This window comes from Dipodomys merriami, unplaced genomic scaffold (genome assembly GCF_024711535.1).
Source record: "Dipodomys merriami isolate MVZ:Mamm:240054 unplaced genomic scaffold, mDipMer1.0.p SCAF_50, whole genome shotgun sequence".
Taxonomy (NCBI): Eukaryota; Metazoa; Chordata; class Mammalia; order Rodentia; family Heteromyidae; genus Dipodomys; species Dipodomys merriami.
Genome location: NW_027206069.1, coordinates 9,447,456 through 9,466,076, shown reverse-complemented (window position 1 = coordinate 9,466,076; position 18,621 = coordinate 9,447,456). Strand labels below are relative to the sequence as shown.

Genomic DNA, 18,621 nt, shown 5'->3' with positions numbered 1-18,621 from the left:
CTCTTCTTGGATTGCTCATTCCTTTTAACCAAGAGCAGTGTTTTACATGTGTCCTTATTATATGGTTATCTGTTGTGCTTGCACCCAGCCCTGGTGGCACATGTCTATAACCCTAGCTACTCAGGAGGCTGCACAGTTCAAAGCCAGCCTAAGCAGGAAAGTCCCCATGATCTCCAATTAATCACCAGAAAACTAGAAGTGCAGCTATGGCTCAAAGTGATCGAGTGCTAGCCTTGAGCAGAAAAGCTCAGGGACAACTCCCCGGCATTGAGTTCAAGCCCTGTAAATGACCAAAAAAAAAATGTTTATCTGTTGTTCAAGCTCTTTTTTTCATCACAGATTCTGTTATCTACAGTATAAAATGTCACTCAGTGTTGAATATACAGATCTGCAAAACATGGCTTCTTTGACATCATCAGATTTATCCATCAAAATGACTGACACAGGTGTGGAGTGGTGCCAGGAGGGCACTGCGGTGGTCACCGCTCTCACAGCTTGGGGCCCTGCTGACAGTCTAACTTCAGATGCCACCAATCCTCTCACAAGATAGTCTGTCTCCCTGCACCGTGTTAACAAGTGCCATCATGAGCAGAATCCAAATCGGCTTTTCTACATGCGACAACCTCCCAAAGGCCATTCTTCTCCTCCTCTACCTACAAAGTTTCCAGCTCCTGAAAACCCTTCCCCTGGTCCACCAGGACGTTTGAGACTGTGTCAAACATTCTGACCATTGATTGGCACTCATGGCTCGTGCCTGTAAGCCTAGCGACTCAGGAGACGGAGATGGGAGGACTGCGGTTTGAAGTTAGACTGGGCAAGAAAGTCTGTAAGACTTGTTTATTTGTTTTTCTTATCAGTCATAGTGCTTGAACTTGGGGTCTGGGTGCTTGAACCATGATCTTCAGATCTCAGCTTGCTGAGTAGCTAGGATTACAGGCATGAGCCTCCAGCCTCCAGTTTGTAAGACTCTTTAAACACCAAAAACAAAACAAAAACAAAAAACAAAAAATAAAAGAGAAGTGGAGCTGTGCCTCAAGTGGTAGAATGCTAGCCTTGAGAAGAACAAGTTAAGGCAGTACTGACATAATTAATTAAAATAAAATTTGAAGGAAAAAAACATTCTCATCAGTCAACTCATGTTGCCTCCGGTAGCTCCTGGTCTAGCAAGTCTGGTTTTCACAAGAATAGAGTCTCTTCATTTCCACAGATCATTACCTCTTCTTTAGGTGTTTTGCTTTTCCAGTTGCAAAATTGAGATCCAACATCTGCCTCACCACCCACCATCTGGCAGACACAATCACAAATAGAATACAAAACTGTGGCCCAGATGTGAGGGCTCCTCATCTGTGGCAGGGTCCTTGCTGGTTTAACGGAAGGCCAACTTCTTCACTGCCATGGCTACTAGACAAAAGTGTCCCCCCCCCAAAAGGTGACATGATACATTGAGGAGAAACTCACAAAATTGCACATTGATATTGATATGTTTTGACTGTTAATACTAAATCATGAATATTTTTCATTGCCTTAGAAGAATTACATCACAAGCATTAGAGGAGTAAATGCAAGTCAGGGAATAGGATGTCTGTCACGGATATCTACCATGGCTCTAGACTGCACACCTTCTTCTTTGACCTACATACAAAGCTGTGAAGGAAAAACTTTTGGCAGACAAAGCAATAGGTCTTAGGGCTGGGGTGTAGTTTGGTGGTATAGTATTTTCTTAGCCTGGGAAAGATCCTGGATTTTATCCTCAAGACAAGGGAGGGAGGGAAGGAAGGAAGGAAGGCAGAAGGAAGGAAGGAAGAAAAAAGGAAGGAAGGAAGGAAGGAAGGAAGGAAGAAAAGGAGGGAGGGAGGGAGGAAGAGAAATGGAAAAAATAGAAGGAAAGAGAAAGGAAGAAGAGAGGAGATAAAAGGTCCCCTGGAGACTAGAGCTACACAGATGATAAATAAACAGTGCAAACTCCAGCCCAGCAGGCCTATTTATTTTGGACCCCTCAATCTTTCTAGTTTACCAAGCATTTTCTCTGACTTACTGTTACATGGTTGTTTTTCTCCCTTAGTCTTAGCTTCCCCCCAGGAACACTCCAGAACTTCTTGGACCCTTCCATCTTTTACCCGCCCCCCCCTCCCTCCTACTTTCTTACATTCTTTCAATTATTGTATTATCCAGTTTGGTCCAAAACATCAGGAAAATAAAATGACAGCCAATACCTGAATTCAGGGGTAGGCAATGGCTCCACTGCGCATTCTCCTCCTAGGGTGGGGGACGGGGAGGGGGTGTTCCATTGTCTGCTGCTCAAGAAGCTTTCTCTCTCCTTCTGTCTCAATGAGTTCCAGCCTCAGTGACCTCCACAATCTACTAGAATCCTCATAGCCACCCAACATGGTGGTGTTCCCTAAGGCTGAATGATTGCATGACCGAGGAGAGCAGCTTCCTCCCTGTGCCTGTTCATCCAGCGTCTTCGAGTACTGGATCTTCTGTGACTTCACCTTGCCTTCTCTTCCTAATTCTCTGTATTTTCCCCAGCCTCTCTTCTTTCTCTTTCTCCCTAACCCCTCATGTTCCATCCAGCCCGCCCCACCCCCCACTCCACTGGGCCCATTGCTCTGCCAATCATGACGATCAAGATGACTTATTATAATAAGTCCAGCACACCATCCCCAACTTCTCTCTAGCCCTGTACATCCAGATGTTCCAACTCCCTATGAAAAATGAGCCCAAGCTTGTTTCTTCTCCTTATTTAGACACCAATGGAAGGTAATTAGTTCTCTTCTTGTGACTTAATACAAATATCAAAACGAAGCCAAGCACGTGGCTCTTGCCTGTAATCCTAGCTATCTGGGATGCTGAGAATGGGAGGACTGTGATTTGAGGCCAACTGGGGCAATCTGCTCATAAAACCCATCTCAACCAATTAAAGAGCGAGGTGCAACGGCATACATCTGTCATTCTAGTCATAAGGAAAGTATCAATAGGATGATGGTCTGGGCTGGCTCAAGCACAAATGAGAGAACCAATTTCAAAAACAACAAAACCAAAAAAGGGTTGGGGATGCAGCTGCCATGGAAAAGCACCTGCCTAGCAAGTTTGAAGTCCAGAGTTAAACACTCCCCACCCCACCCCCCAAAAGTCAAAATAATTCCACCTTAAAAAAGTATTTTTCTGTTCTGAAGACTAAACTCAGCCTCTTCTACTGAGCAGATCCCCAACTCCTCCATGGTAGTTTTTGTTTGAAGTTTTTAGTAGCAATGGCTTGGGTGTTTTTGTTTTTTAGAAATAAAAATAGTCCATGTTGTGTCTGATGATAAAATGATAGTGTCTCACAGTGCAGCTTGCATTTTTTTGGTCCGGGGGTTGTAGTGGTGTTTCTGTCTTTCGGTGGTCTTCATGGAGTTGACCTTCTTTACATGGTCCGAAATGGTTCACCCACTGCCACACTTAGGGTGGAGGGGTCTGAGCGCCACAACCCAGCACCAAGGGAGGCTGGGAAGTGCAGTTGGTGAGCAGTCACAGCATGCATAACTATTTTAATAAAATATTTCTAATTCTTTAGAAAATGTGATATCAGGTTAAGAGTTCATAAAGCTGAATGAGCATGCAATGTAATGCCGAATGAGTATGTTTACAATCTTATTCTGTATTCTTTAAAAAACAAACATGTTGGGGCTGGGAAGGTGGCTCAGTGGTAGAGCGCTTGCCTTGCATGCCTGAGGCCCTGGGTTCGATTCCTCAGCACCACATAAGCAAAAAGAAAAAAGCCGGAAGTGGCGCTGTGGCTCAAGTGGTAGAGCGCTAGCCTTGAGCTGAAGAGCTGAGGGACAGCGCCCAGGCCGAGTTCAGCCCCACAACCGGACCCCCCCCAAAAAAAAAAAAAACAAAAACCATTTTCTTGCACACAGGATAGGACACATTATACAAAATACCTTCACATACAGTCAGACCAAGAGGTTAGTCTTAGGAGAAAATCACCAAGTTGTAATGCCTATAGCCTCTTCATATGTATATAAAATAATATACATACTGAAATGAACTCCAAGATAAGGAAACAAAGGACCTTTTCTTAATGTCTTTTTGTTTCCTGATCACTCTGTTCTTCACCTCATATTCGGTGTGAATATCTCTATGCTTATGTGGTGCTGAGGAATTGAACCCAGGGCCTCATGCATGCAAGGCAAGCACTCTACCACTGAGCCACCTTCCCAGCCCTCTCTGTCGTGAATATCTCATATACACATTCACCTCGAGTAAAGGTGGGGGAGGGCACAGAATCAGTGGAAAATGTGAAATGTGCAGCAGCGGAGCACTGGCTGCACTGGACGACTCCTGGGTGGAGATGGAAGAGAGGGAACAAGGAGAATAAGGGATGATACAGATGATACTATGTAAAAGGAAGGAAATGGACTTCTTACCTGATACATGGAAAGGTAACCCCACTGTACATCACCTCTAAAACAACAATATTTTTAAAAACATGTTTTATTTGAGTCGAGTGCCGGTGGCTCATGCCTATAATCCTAGCTACTCAGGAGGCTCAGATCTGAGGATCACAGTTCAAAGCCAGCCTGGGCAGGAAAGTCTGTGAAACTCTTATCTCCAATAAACTACTAGAAAACCAGATGGTAGAGAGCTCGCCTTGAGCTGAAGAGCTGAGGGACAGTGCTCAGGTTGAGTTCAAGCCCCACGACTGACAAAAAAGAAAACCAACACAAAACACAAAAACCATGTTTGATTTGTATTTTCAATCACACTTTGTTCGCGAGCCAAAGCCAACATCTAGACCCAGTTTCTGCTGTGTTGAGTATGCCATACTTTCCTCCTTTCTTTGTCATTTGTTTGAAAACTGAAAATTCTAGGTTACTTTGTAGCATTTATGGATTTTGATGCCATTTTCTTTTCACTTGATTAAATTAACTTAAACTGTGAAATTTATCTCCCCCTAGAAGACTGTAGCTGCTGCTGTTTCTACATAAGTTTTATAATCTTGTTCCTAATGTGTAGTCTAGCTTCCCAGGGCAGTCCTGGGAAGAAAGCCATGAGCTCCACAAGTCTTACCTGAAGCTCAAGGCTTTCCAAAAATAATGTTCAATTTTGTGTCAACTTCCAGAGCCCTCTAAATGGTTGTTTTGTGTGTGTGTGTGTGTGTGTGTGTGTGTGTGTGTAACCATTTTAGCTTTGTATTTACTTTTTACAATGATTGACCTCTTCATTCTGCCACAACCATATTCCTTCCTGATATCTATCTACTCTTAAATATTTCCAGTAATTCACATTTTACACACACACACTATATAGGAAACATAAAGTCAATTCTTCAAGTAGCAATTCTAAGAACTTTTTTTCAACATTATCAGTATTTTGAACATAGGAGCTTCCAGCTGCCAAGACAATTCCACAGAGAACAGCAGACGTTGATGGCATGTATTTAAGGCTCTGCCAGTAATAAGTTTGCAAGTGGCATGAAAATACTTCAAGGAGAAAACTCTAAAATGAGTTTTAAAACTTTCAGACTAAATATCCCATTATGCTTTTAAAAACAAAAACAGAATGACCTCATGAATCTAGAATTTGCAACTTTATCACCACCATCCTTTTATTCAAGAGTCTGGAAGTCCTTTGGACAAAGAGATTAAGGTGCTAATTCACAACCGTGGGGGTTCTGTAGAGGACCCTCAAAGCAAGCATACCGCTTTGTCTCGAAGCCTTTCTGTGTCTTCTTTCGGCATCTGGGAGGATCCTTGGTAAGTGCAGGCACCTCAGGACCCATGGGCATCCGGGCTCAGTTTTGTGAGAGGAAAACACATTAAAACACCTTCCATGTCCATAAGCCTCATATGCAAAGAATAATGTGTCTTAGATTTTTAAATCTCTCCCTCTCTCTCTCTCTCTTACTCTCACTCGGTGATACTGGGGTTTGAACTCAGGGCCTCCCACTTGCCTGGCTTGCTTGCTAGGATAACACTAACTCTCTTCCACTCAAACCACATCTCCAGCCTGTTTACTGGAGAATCAGTCTAGCACTTTTCTCCCTGGGCTGGCCTCAAACTAGAATTCTTCAAATCTCAGCCTCCTGAGTAACCAGGATTACAAGTGCGAGCCTGTACAAGTACCTAGCTTGTGTCTTTGATTTTTTAAAGAGTGTATTGACATGTGTAGGAAACAACTTTTAACAAAATATATAGCTCACAAATACTTTCAAAGCACTAAGATTTAGTTACTGGTGAACAAAAATTATTCACCAAAGTCAAAGAATACTGGAGCTAAAGAGCACTTATATAAGAGTCACAGCTGAATATTGTCACAGTTAAAACATCATGACTGTGCAAAGTATTAATATCTTTATTCCACAACAGCTCTAAGGAAGATTCCATTTTAGGAATGAAGGCAGAAAACCAACTAATGGTTCAAATGTTTGCCTTCACATTTTTAAATTTTTCTTTATCTCCAAGACAAATATTGTTGCAGTTATAATGGTTTATTAATTTACAGGATATACTAAAATGTTGACAGTAAATGCTATAAAATCCTCAGCTACATCACTGTCCACTTGACCTAAGTCCCCAGAATAGGAGAACAAGGTTCAAGTTAATAACATGTTGTATCCCACTAAAATTGGTTGAGGCCAGAGCCATTTGGCTTTTATCTGACATTTAATTTGCCAGCTTGCTCCTTCAAGATGTGTTCTTCCCATCTGCCTGCTAGGCCCACTAGTTCTAGCTAGGCTCCCCAGTTCTTTGTATAGACCTCAAAGAGTACTTCTCATGTCTTCAGTAATCTGGCCGTGTCTGTCTCCTTGACTGGATTCCTCTCACCTCAAGCCTACTCTCTCCTTTTCCTCCAGTGTCAGAGGAAAGCTCCCTCAATGGCCCTGTGGCCAAATCCATCTGCCACTTGCATATGCTGCCCCTTCCACGGCTCCTGCCCCACTGGAGTTCCTCCTACCTCCCACCAGCCTCTCCCCAGCTGCCTGTCTTATAAATATTACACACACTCCTTGTCTCATCAGAAACACTCTCCCTCCTCCGGGGCTCTCCTAATGTCCTTTCCGTCCTGTGATCTGCCTTTTCAGCAGATGTCTGCAAACCCTGAGCACACTTGCCTCACCCACCAACGACTGGCTTTGCTCCCACCACTCCACCCACACTACTCTAGCCTAAACCAGAGACCAGACCAGTCTTCTTCATACCGACCTCTCACCTTTTGGAAATGTCCCCGAACTTCAGGAGCACCCCTACTTGACATTCTCCTCCACTTCTGGGTAGTAATGCTCACTTCTCCTCCATTCAGAGATAAATATTGTGAAAGGTTCCCTGTACAGGGTCAAAATCATGACCTCAAACTGGCTGTCAACTTTAAAACCACCTTCCAGTCCTGCCAGCACCCAGTGTTTAAGTGTCCAAGCCGCACATCTGGGTAAAGAATGAAGGTCTCCTGAGTATCGTGGGGGAAGACCAGGAGGACAGCCACACATGCAATGCCTATGGAGAAGAAAGGAGAAAAGGCCAACCAAAACCTTTCAGGGCCACTTTTCATGCGTAATCTTGAGACTTACAAGTTGTCCATACTTAAAGTTCCCAAGGCGCCAAGAGAATCCTCACAGCACACATCCGGCGAGCTCGGAGGCCCTCGGCTTCCGTAGTGCAGCGGCTCGGCCATAAACAACATGTGCAAGCCATTTCTCCCTCCTCAAGAAAAAGGCAACAGCTGTTTGCTAAAGTTTTTTTTTTTTTTTATTGTGGATAAAGACATTGCCAGCTTACATATATCATTTTTATTTGGAGTATTGGGTTTTTTTTTTCCTCCTTGCAGTGCTCCTGAGAAATTAAAAAAATGCATTGACTTTAGTTCTCTATAAAACAACCTAATCATAAGGTTGGGTTGAAAATTTGTTATTTTCCTATATAAATCAAAAGACAATTTATCAGTTTTAAATAGCAAAACCTTAATAAGTTAACAAATAAAGACCGACAAATAATCACAAATGTCAGAACATTAAAATTATTTTCTCCCCAGAGGAACATGTAAAATAAATATCACCCAGCTTATTTGATATTTACAAAAATTAAAAGATAAATTTTTGTCGAGGGAAGATGTCTTAAATATTTTGATGCATGAAAAACACCATTGGTTTAAAAACCAAATCCAAACCCCTTGAAGCTTGGTAACATTCTAAATTGTCATCACAGCAGCCTGTCCCTGAACAGGTGGCCTGGCTTGCTCTGCCCCGACTTGCTGATTGCATAAGGATTTTCAGCTCTTTCTGTCCCTCAAAACTAACCATTGAAAGGGTAAAAGAAAATAAGAACTTGGGCTGGGAAGGTGGCTCAGTGGTTAAAGCGCTTGCCTTGCATGCCTGAGGCCCTGGGTTCGATTCCTCAGCACCACATAAGCAAAAAGAAAAAAGCCGGAAGTGGCGCTGTGGCTCAAGTGGTAGAGCACTAGCTTTGAGCTGAAGAGCTGAGGGACAGTGCCCAAGCCCAGAGTTCAGGCCCCATGACCGGACCCAAAAAAAAAAAAAAAGAAAAGAAGAACTTTATATGGGGTTTAATACTTGAACTAGTTTTAAGAAGGCCCTTTCTCCTTATGGACTTGTTGCTTAATCTTGGTACCCCAAACTCCTAAAAAAAGAAAAGAAAGGTTTAGGAGGTTGCGGGGGGGGGGGGGGGGGGGGGTGGTTCACACCTTTAATCCCAGCTACATGAGAAGTAGAGCTAAGACAATCATGATTCAAACTGTTAGGGGAAAAAAAAGTTATCTCACAGACCCTATCTCAAAAGAACAAGCCCTTCATGTCGGTAACACCTGTAAACTTAGGAGGAGTCTTAGACAGACAGGAGGCTCTGAAAAATAAGTAAAAGCAAAAGGTCTAGAGGTGTGGTTCAGGAGGCAAAGTGCTTGCCAGGCAAACATGAGGCTGAATTCATTCCCTAGGACTGCTCTCCTCCAAAAAAGAATGCTGAACAACGAAAACTCATCAAACCATATGATACTGTACTCCATTAAAGTCAATGTAAATGGCTGAGTGACATTTTCTTCTGTAGTATATTTAAGTACACTGGAAAAACCACTAGAAATGTTGTGGAAAGTTCAACCACACACAGAATTATTGTCATTAAAATACTGCAGTAAGGTGCTGTTAGCAGTGTCCTATTGCTAACATTCAAAGCATGCACCTCCTCCCTGTCTGGTTTCTGAGAAGCCTCCCTGAGCAGATGGTTCATCTATGACACAACTTAAGTCTCAGAAAAGTCAATGAGTTATGCATGGTTTAGATCAACAAACACTTAAGTCTGCATAGCAGTGAGCTATAGTTTCAGTAGTACAACGAAACATTAGGTGCTACAGGTTCAGGCCTGGACACACACTGGATAGCAGTAAGATGCTCTGTGGAGCCTGGAGGTACAATCTGTCCTGCGCAGCTTCCACACTCAGGTAAGCTACAGGAGGGAGCGACAGGTTGTTTTGGTCAGGGAAGTAGATACTTAAAATGTCAACAAGGCATTTCAAATATGATAACACACTACTTAAATACCCACCATGCATCTCGTCTTCAAAATAAAATACTTGTTACATGTTCCATTTTTTCAAAATGAAGGACCACACATCTTTTGTTTAGCTTAGAAGCTAGCACTGCAGTTGCTCCACCATGAAAGGAAGCTTCAATAGCAAGCAACACATAATTCAGGATAATCAATGAAAATATCTTTGTTTAGAAACATGTTAACAAATCTATGTTAATACAGATTTCCCTCAACTTACAATGGTAAGCTGACTTATGATTTTGCAGTTTATTCATGGTGCAAAACTGATGGCCATTCATTAGAGGTGGGATTCAAGCTTTGGAATGTTCGTCTCCTCTTGAGGCTGGGCAGCTCAGTGGACTTGGCCTGCAGGCAGCCATGTGGTGGAGGGCAAAGGGCAAGCAGTGTGCTAGGCCAGGGTGCTCAACAGGGTGAATGCACGGAGTGAATGCACTTCAGCTGTAGATGTTCTCGGTTCACAGTGGGTCACTAGGATGCAACCCTGTACAGGAAGTTAAGGCGCATATGTACTGCCATAGGAATTTCTCTGACAATAGGAATTTCTTTGTACTAGAGAATGGCAATGTAAACAAGTTAGCCAAAAGAGACAGTGACATGGTGGAGCAGCATTTTCTGTTACTTAATTTTCCAGAAAAAAAAGTTTTAACCATCAACTGAGAATCAAAACTTTCAAGCTTCTAAATATATTAGAAATATACAATCCATCATAGCAAAATTTACAACCAGATTTAGCTTGGCTAGATTCAGCCCTATTTACACTTTCCTCATTTTCACCTTTCCTTGCTATAAAATGTTTCTATCATAAAGGTATATCTAAATTTATAAAATCTGCAAGAAATGTCTTTTAAATGTACAACTTCAACAACTGATAGAAAATGGACATCCTGATAAAACTAAGCTTCAAGTCACAATTTTTTTATGATGGGCTTATAAAAAAATTAAACAAAAACTCCTGTTATTCTTAAGTTCCAACAGCTGGTGCTGGTGCTTAGCGGGGATTTCCCACCCTCCCCCGACCACGGTGACATGGTGATGGACCCATAGCTCGGATCTCTGCACCTGGATGTGTAGACTAAGTGCTATTGCTCATTGCATGTGGAGGCAGCAGCACAGGGTGACACGTGGGAGACAATGTCCACATGACACCTTGAAGAAGAGCGAGCCGTCAGCTCTTCTAAGGTAATAGTATACTTACACCATGTACTTGACAATGGAAAAGAACTTGGACTGGGGTGTGGCTCAGTGGTAGAGTGCCTGTCTTGCAGGTGTGAAGCCCCATGTTCAAGCCCCAGAATAGAGCAAAATAAAAAAGGAATAAACTTCTGATCCACGTGGTAACTTAAGATGGATGTCAAAGGAATTGTGCTGCATAAAACACATCTACCTCAAGAGGGAACATAATGTATGATTCCACTTATACAGTGTTCTTGATATCAAGAAGTTACAGAGCTGCTAAGGGGAGGGGGATGTCGGGAATGAGGGCAGGAGGCAGCGAGGCATGTTTCTAGACAGAAGGAGGCAGCTCAAGAGATGGAAGAACTGTATTGTATCTTGACTGTGTGGAAGTCATGTGAATCTATACACACAAGATTGCATAGAGCCAAGTACACATTCCACCTATGACCTCATGAGAACAGCCATGCTCTTGGCTTCTCTGTCCTTTGAAGATGATCAATTCACGCTTCAATAGAGTTCCTTCCCTAGGCAGAGAAGTCATGACTGCTTCTGGTTTTGTGCAAATTCCTTGATGATCTTTAGAAGAGCTTGAGAATCTGATGAGGAAATAAAGTTGGTACAGATAGCTACTAGTATTTTGTCTTCTTTTTTTTTTTTTGTAAATTAACTTTTTTAATGCAAAGGTTTCTAGATTAAATTAGGCCAAATCAGAGAAGAAGAAAAGCAGATCATATAGCAAGCACTTGCTCCTCTGATATCTGCAATTTCTAAAAGCATTAAGAATATCTTTATTAAATTTAGAGAAATTACAATTGCAAACAAATGCATGACTTCTTCCGAAAGGCCACTTTGTGATAAAATACATATACATAGTGTTCATGTTTTCTTAAAGTGCTCTGTAGTCTGGGGCTTGGCAATTACCTACTGCTTTAACAGGTCTTTCAGCACAACACCAGCGCTGTTGTCAGGCGACACTGGCAAAGGTGTAAAGGTGGGCAGAACGTCCGAGATGGGTTTCAGAAGAGGATGCCCGGGCCCACCAGGTCCAAGCCCGGCGGGGTCAATAAGAGGGACAGCTGCAGAGCGGGGAGCCAGGAAAGGGCTCACATCTGCTCTTCTTCCAGCCCTGGATGCTGCGCCATCTAAATGAGGAGACATGGATTATTCATTCTGTCTTTCTCCTTCACAAAGAAGCCTCTGAATGAGAATAATGGTGGCAAGAAGCCTGCCTCTACACAGTGGTTCATTATCACCATTATCAACTTTCAAATCCCACTTTGCTGGAATTTGGCATACTTTTTGGACTAGTCTTCAATTACTTAAAAAGAAAACATAAACAGATCTCAATTACTAAACATTGAATACTAATTTGTTACCAGGTACCAGTGGCTCATGCTCATAACACTAGCTACTCAGGAGGCTGAGATCTGAAGGTCATGGTTCCTAGCCAGGGCAGGAAAGTCCGTTAGACTCTTATCTCCAATTAGCAATCAGTAAACTGGAAGTGGTGTCGAGGCTCAAAGTAGTAGAGTGCTAGCCTTGAGTAAAAAAGCTCAGCGATAACACCCAGGCCCTGAGTGCAAGCCCCACAACTGACAAAAGGGGGGCGGGGAAAGGCCTCCTAAGATAGAGAATATAGAGTCAAGTTCCTTATACTTACTTGTCACCCCTCACCCTTGGGACCCCAAATTAGCCTTTCCTGTGAGTGACAACTAGCTATACTAGGAAAGCAGAATTCTAGGATTAGCTACTAAGCTCTGACACATCCAAATACAGAAATAAAGAGCATCTCTTAAAGTTATGATTTTTCACTGACTTGGTAGCTGTACTTTTTATCTAAATGACAGGTAAGTTTTACTACTTTATCTTTCTAGCTAAGCTCAGAAAAGCAAACATAGTTGTCTAAATAACAAATATATATTTTACCTAAATGAAACTATGTGATGTATGATAGAATCCAAAGAATATAACATCTAACTTTAGTTTATATTGTTGGTCTATATTAAAAATACAGATACTTCAGAAAAAGAAGTGTCCCAATAAAGAAGCAATTTTAGTTCATCTATCATCATCCTGAATAAAATAAGACCCTTAGAACAGAGAAGACTATGTTACAAGAAGATGTAACTACTGTAACTAGTCTGCCACCATTTCAGGAAGAATAATTCAAAGTGGCTCATGCAGAGATAACTATTTCAATATACAAAGGGAAAATGTTTCATAGTATTTAATTAAAGCAGATAAAATAAAAAATTGGTACAAGATAGGAAGCCAGTATTTGATGTCTTACAGGAATTTTGGAAGCATCATTGCATAGTTTCAAAAACACCGAAAATTCAATGTTACAAAAAAACTGGTTTTACCTTTAAAACTTAGAGGTACATTTGCATCTAGTTTCCTCCTTCCTGGAGAATCCAGAGGCTTCATGTCATGAACAGAAAGCTTTGGTGGTGGGATAGATGGATGAGACTCTGTTTCTAGAAATTTAACGAAAAGTTCTGAAAAAGACTAAGAAAAAAAGGTATATTAGACTAAATAATAAAATGTTATCCATGCCAGGCATGGCGGTACATGCCTATAGGTAACGGCATCACTCAGGAGGCTGAAGTAAGAGGATGAGTTCTAGGCCAGCCTGGACTACACAATGAGACATGCTCAAAAGATAAATAAAACTACATTCACCACATGAAGAAAGTGCACAGCTGTTCTAATTAACTATTAAAAACTTATGTCATTTAACTTTCCCCCCTTTTTTCAAATTAACTATTTAAAAAGAAAACATAAACAAGGTTAACTGAAAATGCTAGTGGTAGTACTTTGCTTATATGGTAATCATTACAGAACTTTAACAATTTAATGAATAATCTTTGATGATGACACTCATTTCAAGTTCTTATTAAATGGAGTTAATTAAGAGAATGTCTCTTTTTTTTTTTTTTTTTTTTGAGGCAGTCTCACTTCTGGAAGCTCAAGCGGGCCTTGAACTCACGATCCTCTTGCTTCCACCTGTCAAGTACTGGGATTACAGCCACGCATTACCACACATTGTTTTCTAGCCTTTTTGTTTTGTCTTACTTAGTGTGTAATGTGCTGGATATGGAACTCAAGGCCTTGCACAAGCCACGCAAGCACTGTACCACTGAGCTACAGCCCCAAGAACATTCGTTTCTTGCCGTCAGTAGCACTTAAGACACCACGTTCAAATCATAATATTTTAACAACACAGGTATAGAAACCATATAAAAGCTGGGCACCAGTGGCTCACACCTGGAATCCTAGCTACTCAGGAGGCTGAGATCTGAGGATGGCAGTTCAAAGCCAGCCCAGGCAGAAAAGTCTCCGTCTTATCTCCAATTAACCACTCCAAAACCGGAAATGGTGCTGTGGCTCAAAGTGGTAAAGCACTAGCCTTGAGCAAAAGAGCTCAAGGACAGCACCTAGGCCTTAAGCTCAAGCCCCACAACTGACAAAAAAGAAGAAAAGAAAGAAACCATATAAAAGAAAAGCAATATTAACATATTTTTTGGGGGGGTCTGTTCGTGGGGCCTGACCTCTGGGCCTGGACGCTATCCCTCAGCTCTTCAGCTCAAGGCTAGCGCTCTACCACTTGAGCCACAGCGCCACTTCCGGCTTTTTTCTTTTTGCTTATGTGGTGCTGAGGAATCGAACCCAGGGCCTCAGGCATGCAAGGCAAGCGCTCTACCACTGAGCCACCTTCCCAGCCCTTAACATAATTTCCTAAAGAAGACCCCCATCAATTGATATAACAAAAGATCACCAGTAATATTATGGACTAAAATAACATGGTGTGTACTATTTCTTTAAATTAAAATTTTTGCCATCCATGTAAAAACAAGATCTTACCCTATTCTTAGGATCCTCTTTATTAAAATAAATAAATGAATAACTGGATGTAGCCGGGCAAAATGCCTAAGGACTGTAATCCTATTTTCTTGGGAGGCTAAAATTAAGAAGATGTCATTTCAAGGCCATCCCAGACAAAAAGTTCAGGAGAGTCATCACAACAGAAAAAGCTGGGAATGGTGGTTCATGGCTATCATCCCAGCTATGGCTGAAAGTGTGAATAGGAGGATGACAGTTCAGGTTGGTCTGGGAAAACATAAGACTCTATCTAAAAAATAATCCCAGCAAAAAGGGCTAAAGGTGTGGCTCAAGTAGTGGAGTTCCTGCCCAGCAAGAATGGGTCTTGGTTCAAGCTCCAGTACCACAAATAAATAGAAAAGAAAGAAAGAAGGAAACTGTATTCCAACTCACAGTGCTACCCAATGCAATTCCTATACATCAGGCACTGTGAGTTTATGTTTATTTGTTGTCTTCCCAATGGTATACAGCAGATCCTCGGTAAGTATTATTGCTCCAATGAATTGAAACATATATACGTAAATAAGATAAAGGCTCTATTTTCAAGAATGGCATAATTTCATACTACTACTAAACACAGCATTTATTTAAGAGTCTCACTATGTAGCCCAGGTGACCTTAAACTCATGATCTGCCTGCTTCTACTTCCTGCTTCTACCTGCCGGGATTACAGGTATGTACCACCACGGCCAACATCATTAACACCACCACGGACAGCATCATTAACAATGCAAAATAATTATCACACAAATAGATAAGCTGGCACTAGTAGCTCATGCCTGTAATTCTAGCTACTCTGGTGGCTAAGATCTGAGAATCATGGTTTGAAGCTGTCAGAACAGGAAAGGGCTGGGAAGGTGGCTCTGTGGTAGAGTGCTTGCCTCACATGCATGAGGCCCTGGGTTCGATTCCTCAGCACCACATAAGTGGAAAAAACTGGAAGTGGCGCTGTGGTTCAGGTGATAGGGTGCTAGCCTTGAGCTCAAGAGCTGAGGGACAGCACTCAGGCCCAGAATTTAGCCCCCATGACTGACAAAAAAACAAAAAAAACATAACAGGAAAGTCCGTAAGATTCTTACCTCTAATAAACTACGAAAAAGCCAGAAATAGAGTTGAGACTCAAGTGGTAGAGCACTAGCCTTGAGCGGAAAAACCTCAGGGATAGTGCGCAGCCCCTAATTCAAGCCCCTGGACTGGTGGGCACATGCACATACACACGCTTGTGCACGTGCTCATGTGCGCACACACGTGCGCAAACACACACACATACACACACACAAACACACACACAATTAGATAAAATGATTAAAGCTGGCTTGTTATCTTTAAGCTGATCGCTTCTCTGGATCTATTGCCATAACTCCAAAATAAAAGGGTGGCACAAAATAACCTAAAAAGAAATCTGATACTTTGCAATTGAATTTGGTATACAATCATTTCACCCTTCATGTTCAGCAGAAATAAAATTGGCTCTTACACTATTAAGCACAGATTGCTGATTTGGTCTCAAAGGTGTGTTGGGAACACTTTTTGATCCTCCTCCAAGCCATCCCGTCATCCACCTAGTAACACCTCCTTGATCTTCATTAAACAACTGCAAGGGTATTTTAAAAACAGAAAAATATTATTAATACAAGAAAAGAAAAATGAAGAATTACTTGTAACATGATTTCAGATAACAGCAAACCATGCTTATGAGTCCAAATCCTAGAAACAGAGGATACTAATACACCTCAAGCACAATCTGAATGAAAGGGTTTTAAAAAAATTTGTAATGGTTTTATTTTTTAATTTCTTTTTTTAAATTTTATTTTGTTATAAAGATGCTGTACAGAGGGGTTACAGTTATGAATGAAAGTTTTACACATTGTTATATCTCACACATTGTTACATCTCTGTTGACATGTAAACTGGGTTATAAGTTGCAAAATATTTAAACTAGTATCATACAAATCAAACACATCTACTCTTAAGATAGGACAAGTGTCCTTAATACCTCCACATTGTAAGTCTGTTCAGAATGAGGTTAGGAATGGAGCCCAGTTGAAGAATATTTGCTTAGTGTAAGTATATACAAGGTCCTAAGTTCGGTCCCCAGTGCTATCGGTCAGTCAATCAATTCAGAATGGATTCCAGTGTCAGGCTGGTTACCTGTTCCATCTCTTCTTTTTTAACACCTAGTATGCTTCCCATCAATCGTAACACTTCATGGCGCTTAGTTTTTGGTGTGTGGAAATGACCAATGAAGAGGTTTCTCATGAGGGTTCTATGAAAACAAAGGCAGAAACAACTCAAGCCAATGCAACCTGGCATGTACCAAATATTAAACATATGAACAGTGCTAACTTGAGACAATTAAATATTTATAGCACTGAACAAAAAAATAAAGTAGCTTTTTTTTTTTTTTTGGTCAGTCATGGGCCTTGAACTCAGCCTGGGCTTTGTCCCTGAGCTCAAGGCTAGTGCTCTACCATTTGAGCCACAGCACCACTTCTGGTTTTCTGGTGGATAACTGGAGATAAGAGTCTCATGGATGTTCCTGCCTGGGCTGGCTTTGAACTGCGATCCTCAGATTTTAGCCTCCTGAGTAGCTAAGATTACAGGCGTGAGCCACCTGTGCATGGCCTAAAGTAGCTTTTTAAAAAGTCTAATTAACAATGTTTCAAACAATTCAAAACATATACTTTTCAAAACACCAATTATTAGCCACCACTTTCTTCAACCCAGTAGCCAACTGAGGAAGTGTTTCACTGGTTGATGCTCACCAAAGACTACCTTCACATAGTGATGGCTTTCTTGGGCTTAGACTTCCCAATCACAATGATCAAAATTTACTAATAAGCTGGGCACTGGTGGCTCATGCCTATAATCCTAGCTATTCAGAAAAGAGATCTGAGGATCTGGGTTCAAAGCCAGCCCAAGAAGACAAGTCAGAAAGACTCTTATCTTTAATACACCAGAAAAAAAATTGCTATTAATACCAAAGTTTAAAAATATTTGATGAGGTAATGTACACACTCACATACACATATACACATACATCTAGGTTTCAGAATTTTGAGTAAGCTATGTTCAAGGACATTAAAGGTAAAGTAAAGTAAAACAGGTCCTTTATTTTGTAAGTACTTCACGTTGAGATGTTTTAACTCTGTTTTAAGAAAAAAGAATAAATTGGGGCAAAAATACTTTTAAAAATAGAAAAAATGGGGCTGGGAAGGTGGCTCAGTGGTAGAGCGCTTGCCTTGCATGCTCGAGGCCCTGGGTTCGATTCCTCAGCACCACATAAGCAAAAAGAAAAAAGCCGGAAGTGGCGCTGTGGCTCAAGTGGTAGAGCGCTAGCCTTGAGCTGAAGAGCTGAGGGACAGCGCCCAGGCCCAGAGTTCAGGCCCCACGACCGGACCCCAAAAAAAAAAAAAAATAGAAAAAATGTTCTATTGAGCCTTCATTAAAACTACCCACATATTTTATTAGATATAAAAAAGGCTCCCTAAACATTTAATCACATATAAGGAGGGAATTAGAGAATCACGCTACCTAGAGGAGGCTGAGATCTGAGGAGTACAGTTCAAAGGCAGCCCAGGCAGGAAAGTCCATGAGACTCATCTCTGATTAACTACCAAAAAGGCAAAATGGCACTGTGGCTCAACGTGGCAGAGTACTAGCCTTGAGCACAAAAGCTCAGGGACAGTGCCCAGGCTCTGAGTTTAAGCTCCATGACCAGCACCAAAACAAAACAAACCCAAAATTAATCACATACAAGCCAGGCACTGGTAGCTGACGCCTATAATCCTATCTACTCAGGAGGCTGAAATTCAAGGATTTCAGTTTGAAGCCAGCGTTGGCAGAAAAGTTATGAGATTCTTATCCACAATTAACTACAAAAAAGCCAGAAATGGAGCTGTGGCTCAAGTAGTAGAATACTAGTCTTGAGCAAAATAAGCTCAGAGATAGTGCACAGACCCTGAGTTTAAGTTCTAGGACCAGCAAGAAAAAAATTTTAATCACATATAAACTACTGCAT

The 18,621-nt window shown here is 41.5% G+C and overlaps 1 protein-coding gene across 5 annotated transcripts in view; it reads right to left on the bottom strand.

Annotated features, from left to right (window-relative positions):
• Positions 1–7,482: 7,482 nt before the first annotated feature.
• Positions 7,483–18,621, bottom strand: part of LOC138810504 (thyroid receptor-interacting protein 11-like) — an 82,026-nt gene continuing 70,887 nt past the window's right edge. Inside the window, exons 18-22 of one of the 5 annotated variants that reach the window (XM_069997702.1) lie at positions 16,752–16,866; positions 16,078–16,194; positions 13,082–13,226; positions 11,640–11,860; positions 7,483–11,314 (exon numbers count right to left, since the gene is read on the bottom strand). In XM_069997702.1, the coding sequence (XP_069853803.1) occupies positions 11,640–11,860; positions 13,082–13,226; positions 16,078–16,194; positions 16,752–16,866 (598 nt within the window). In that variant the 3' untranslated portion in view covers positions 7,483–11,314. Of the gene's footprint in view, positions 11,861–13,081; positions 13,227–16,077; positions 16,195–16,751; positions 16,867–18,621 lie in introns of all 5 variants that reach the window. The other 4 variants (XR_011367145.1, XR_011367146.1, XM_069997703.1 and 1 more) reach the window with 4 other exon arrangements.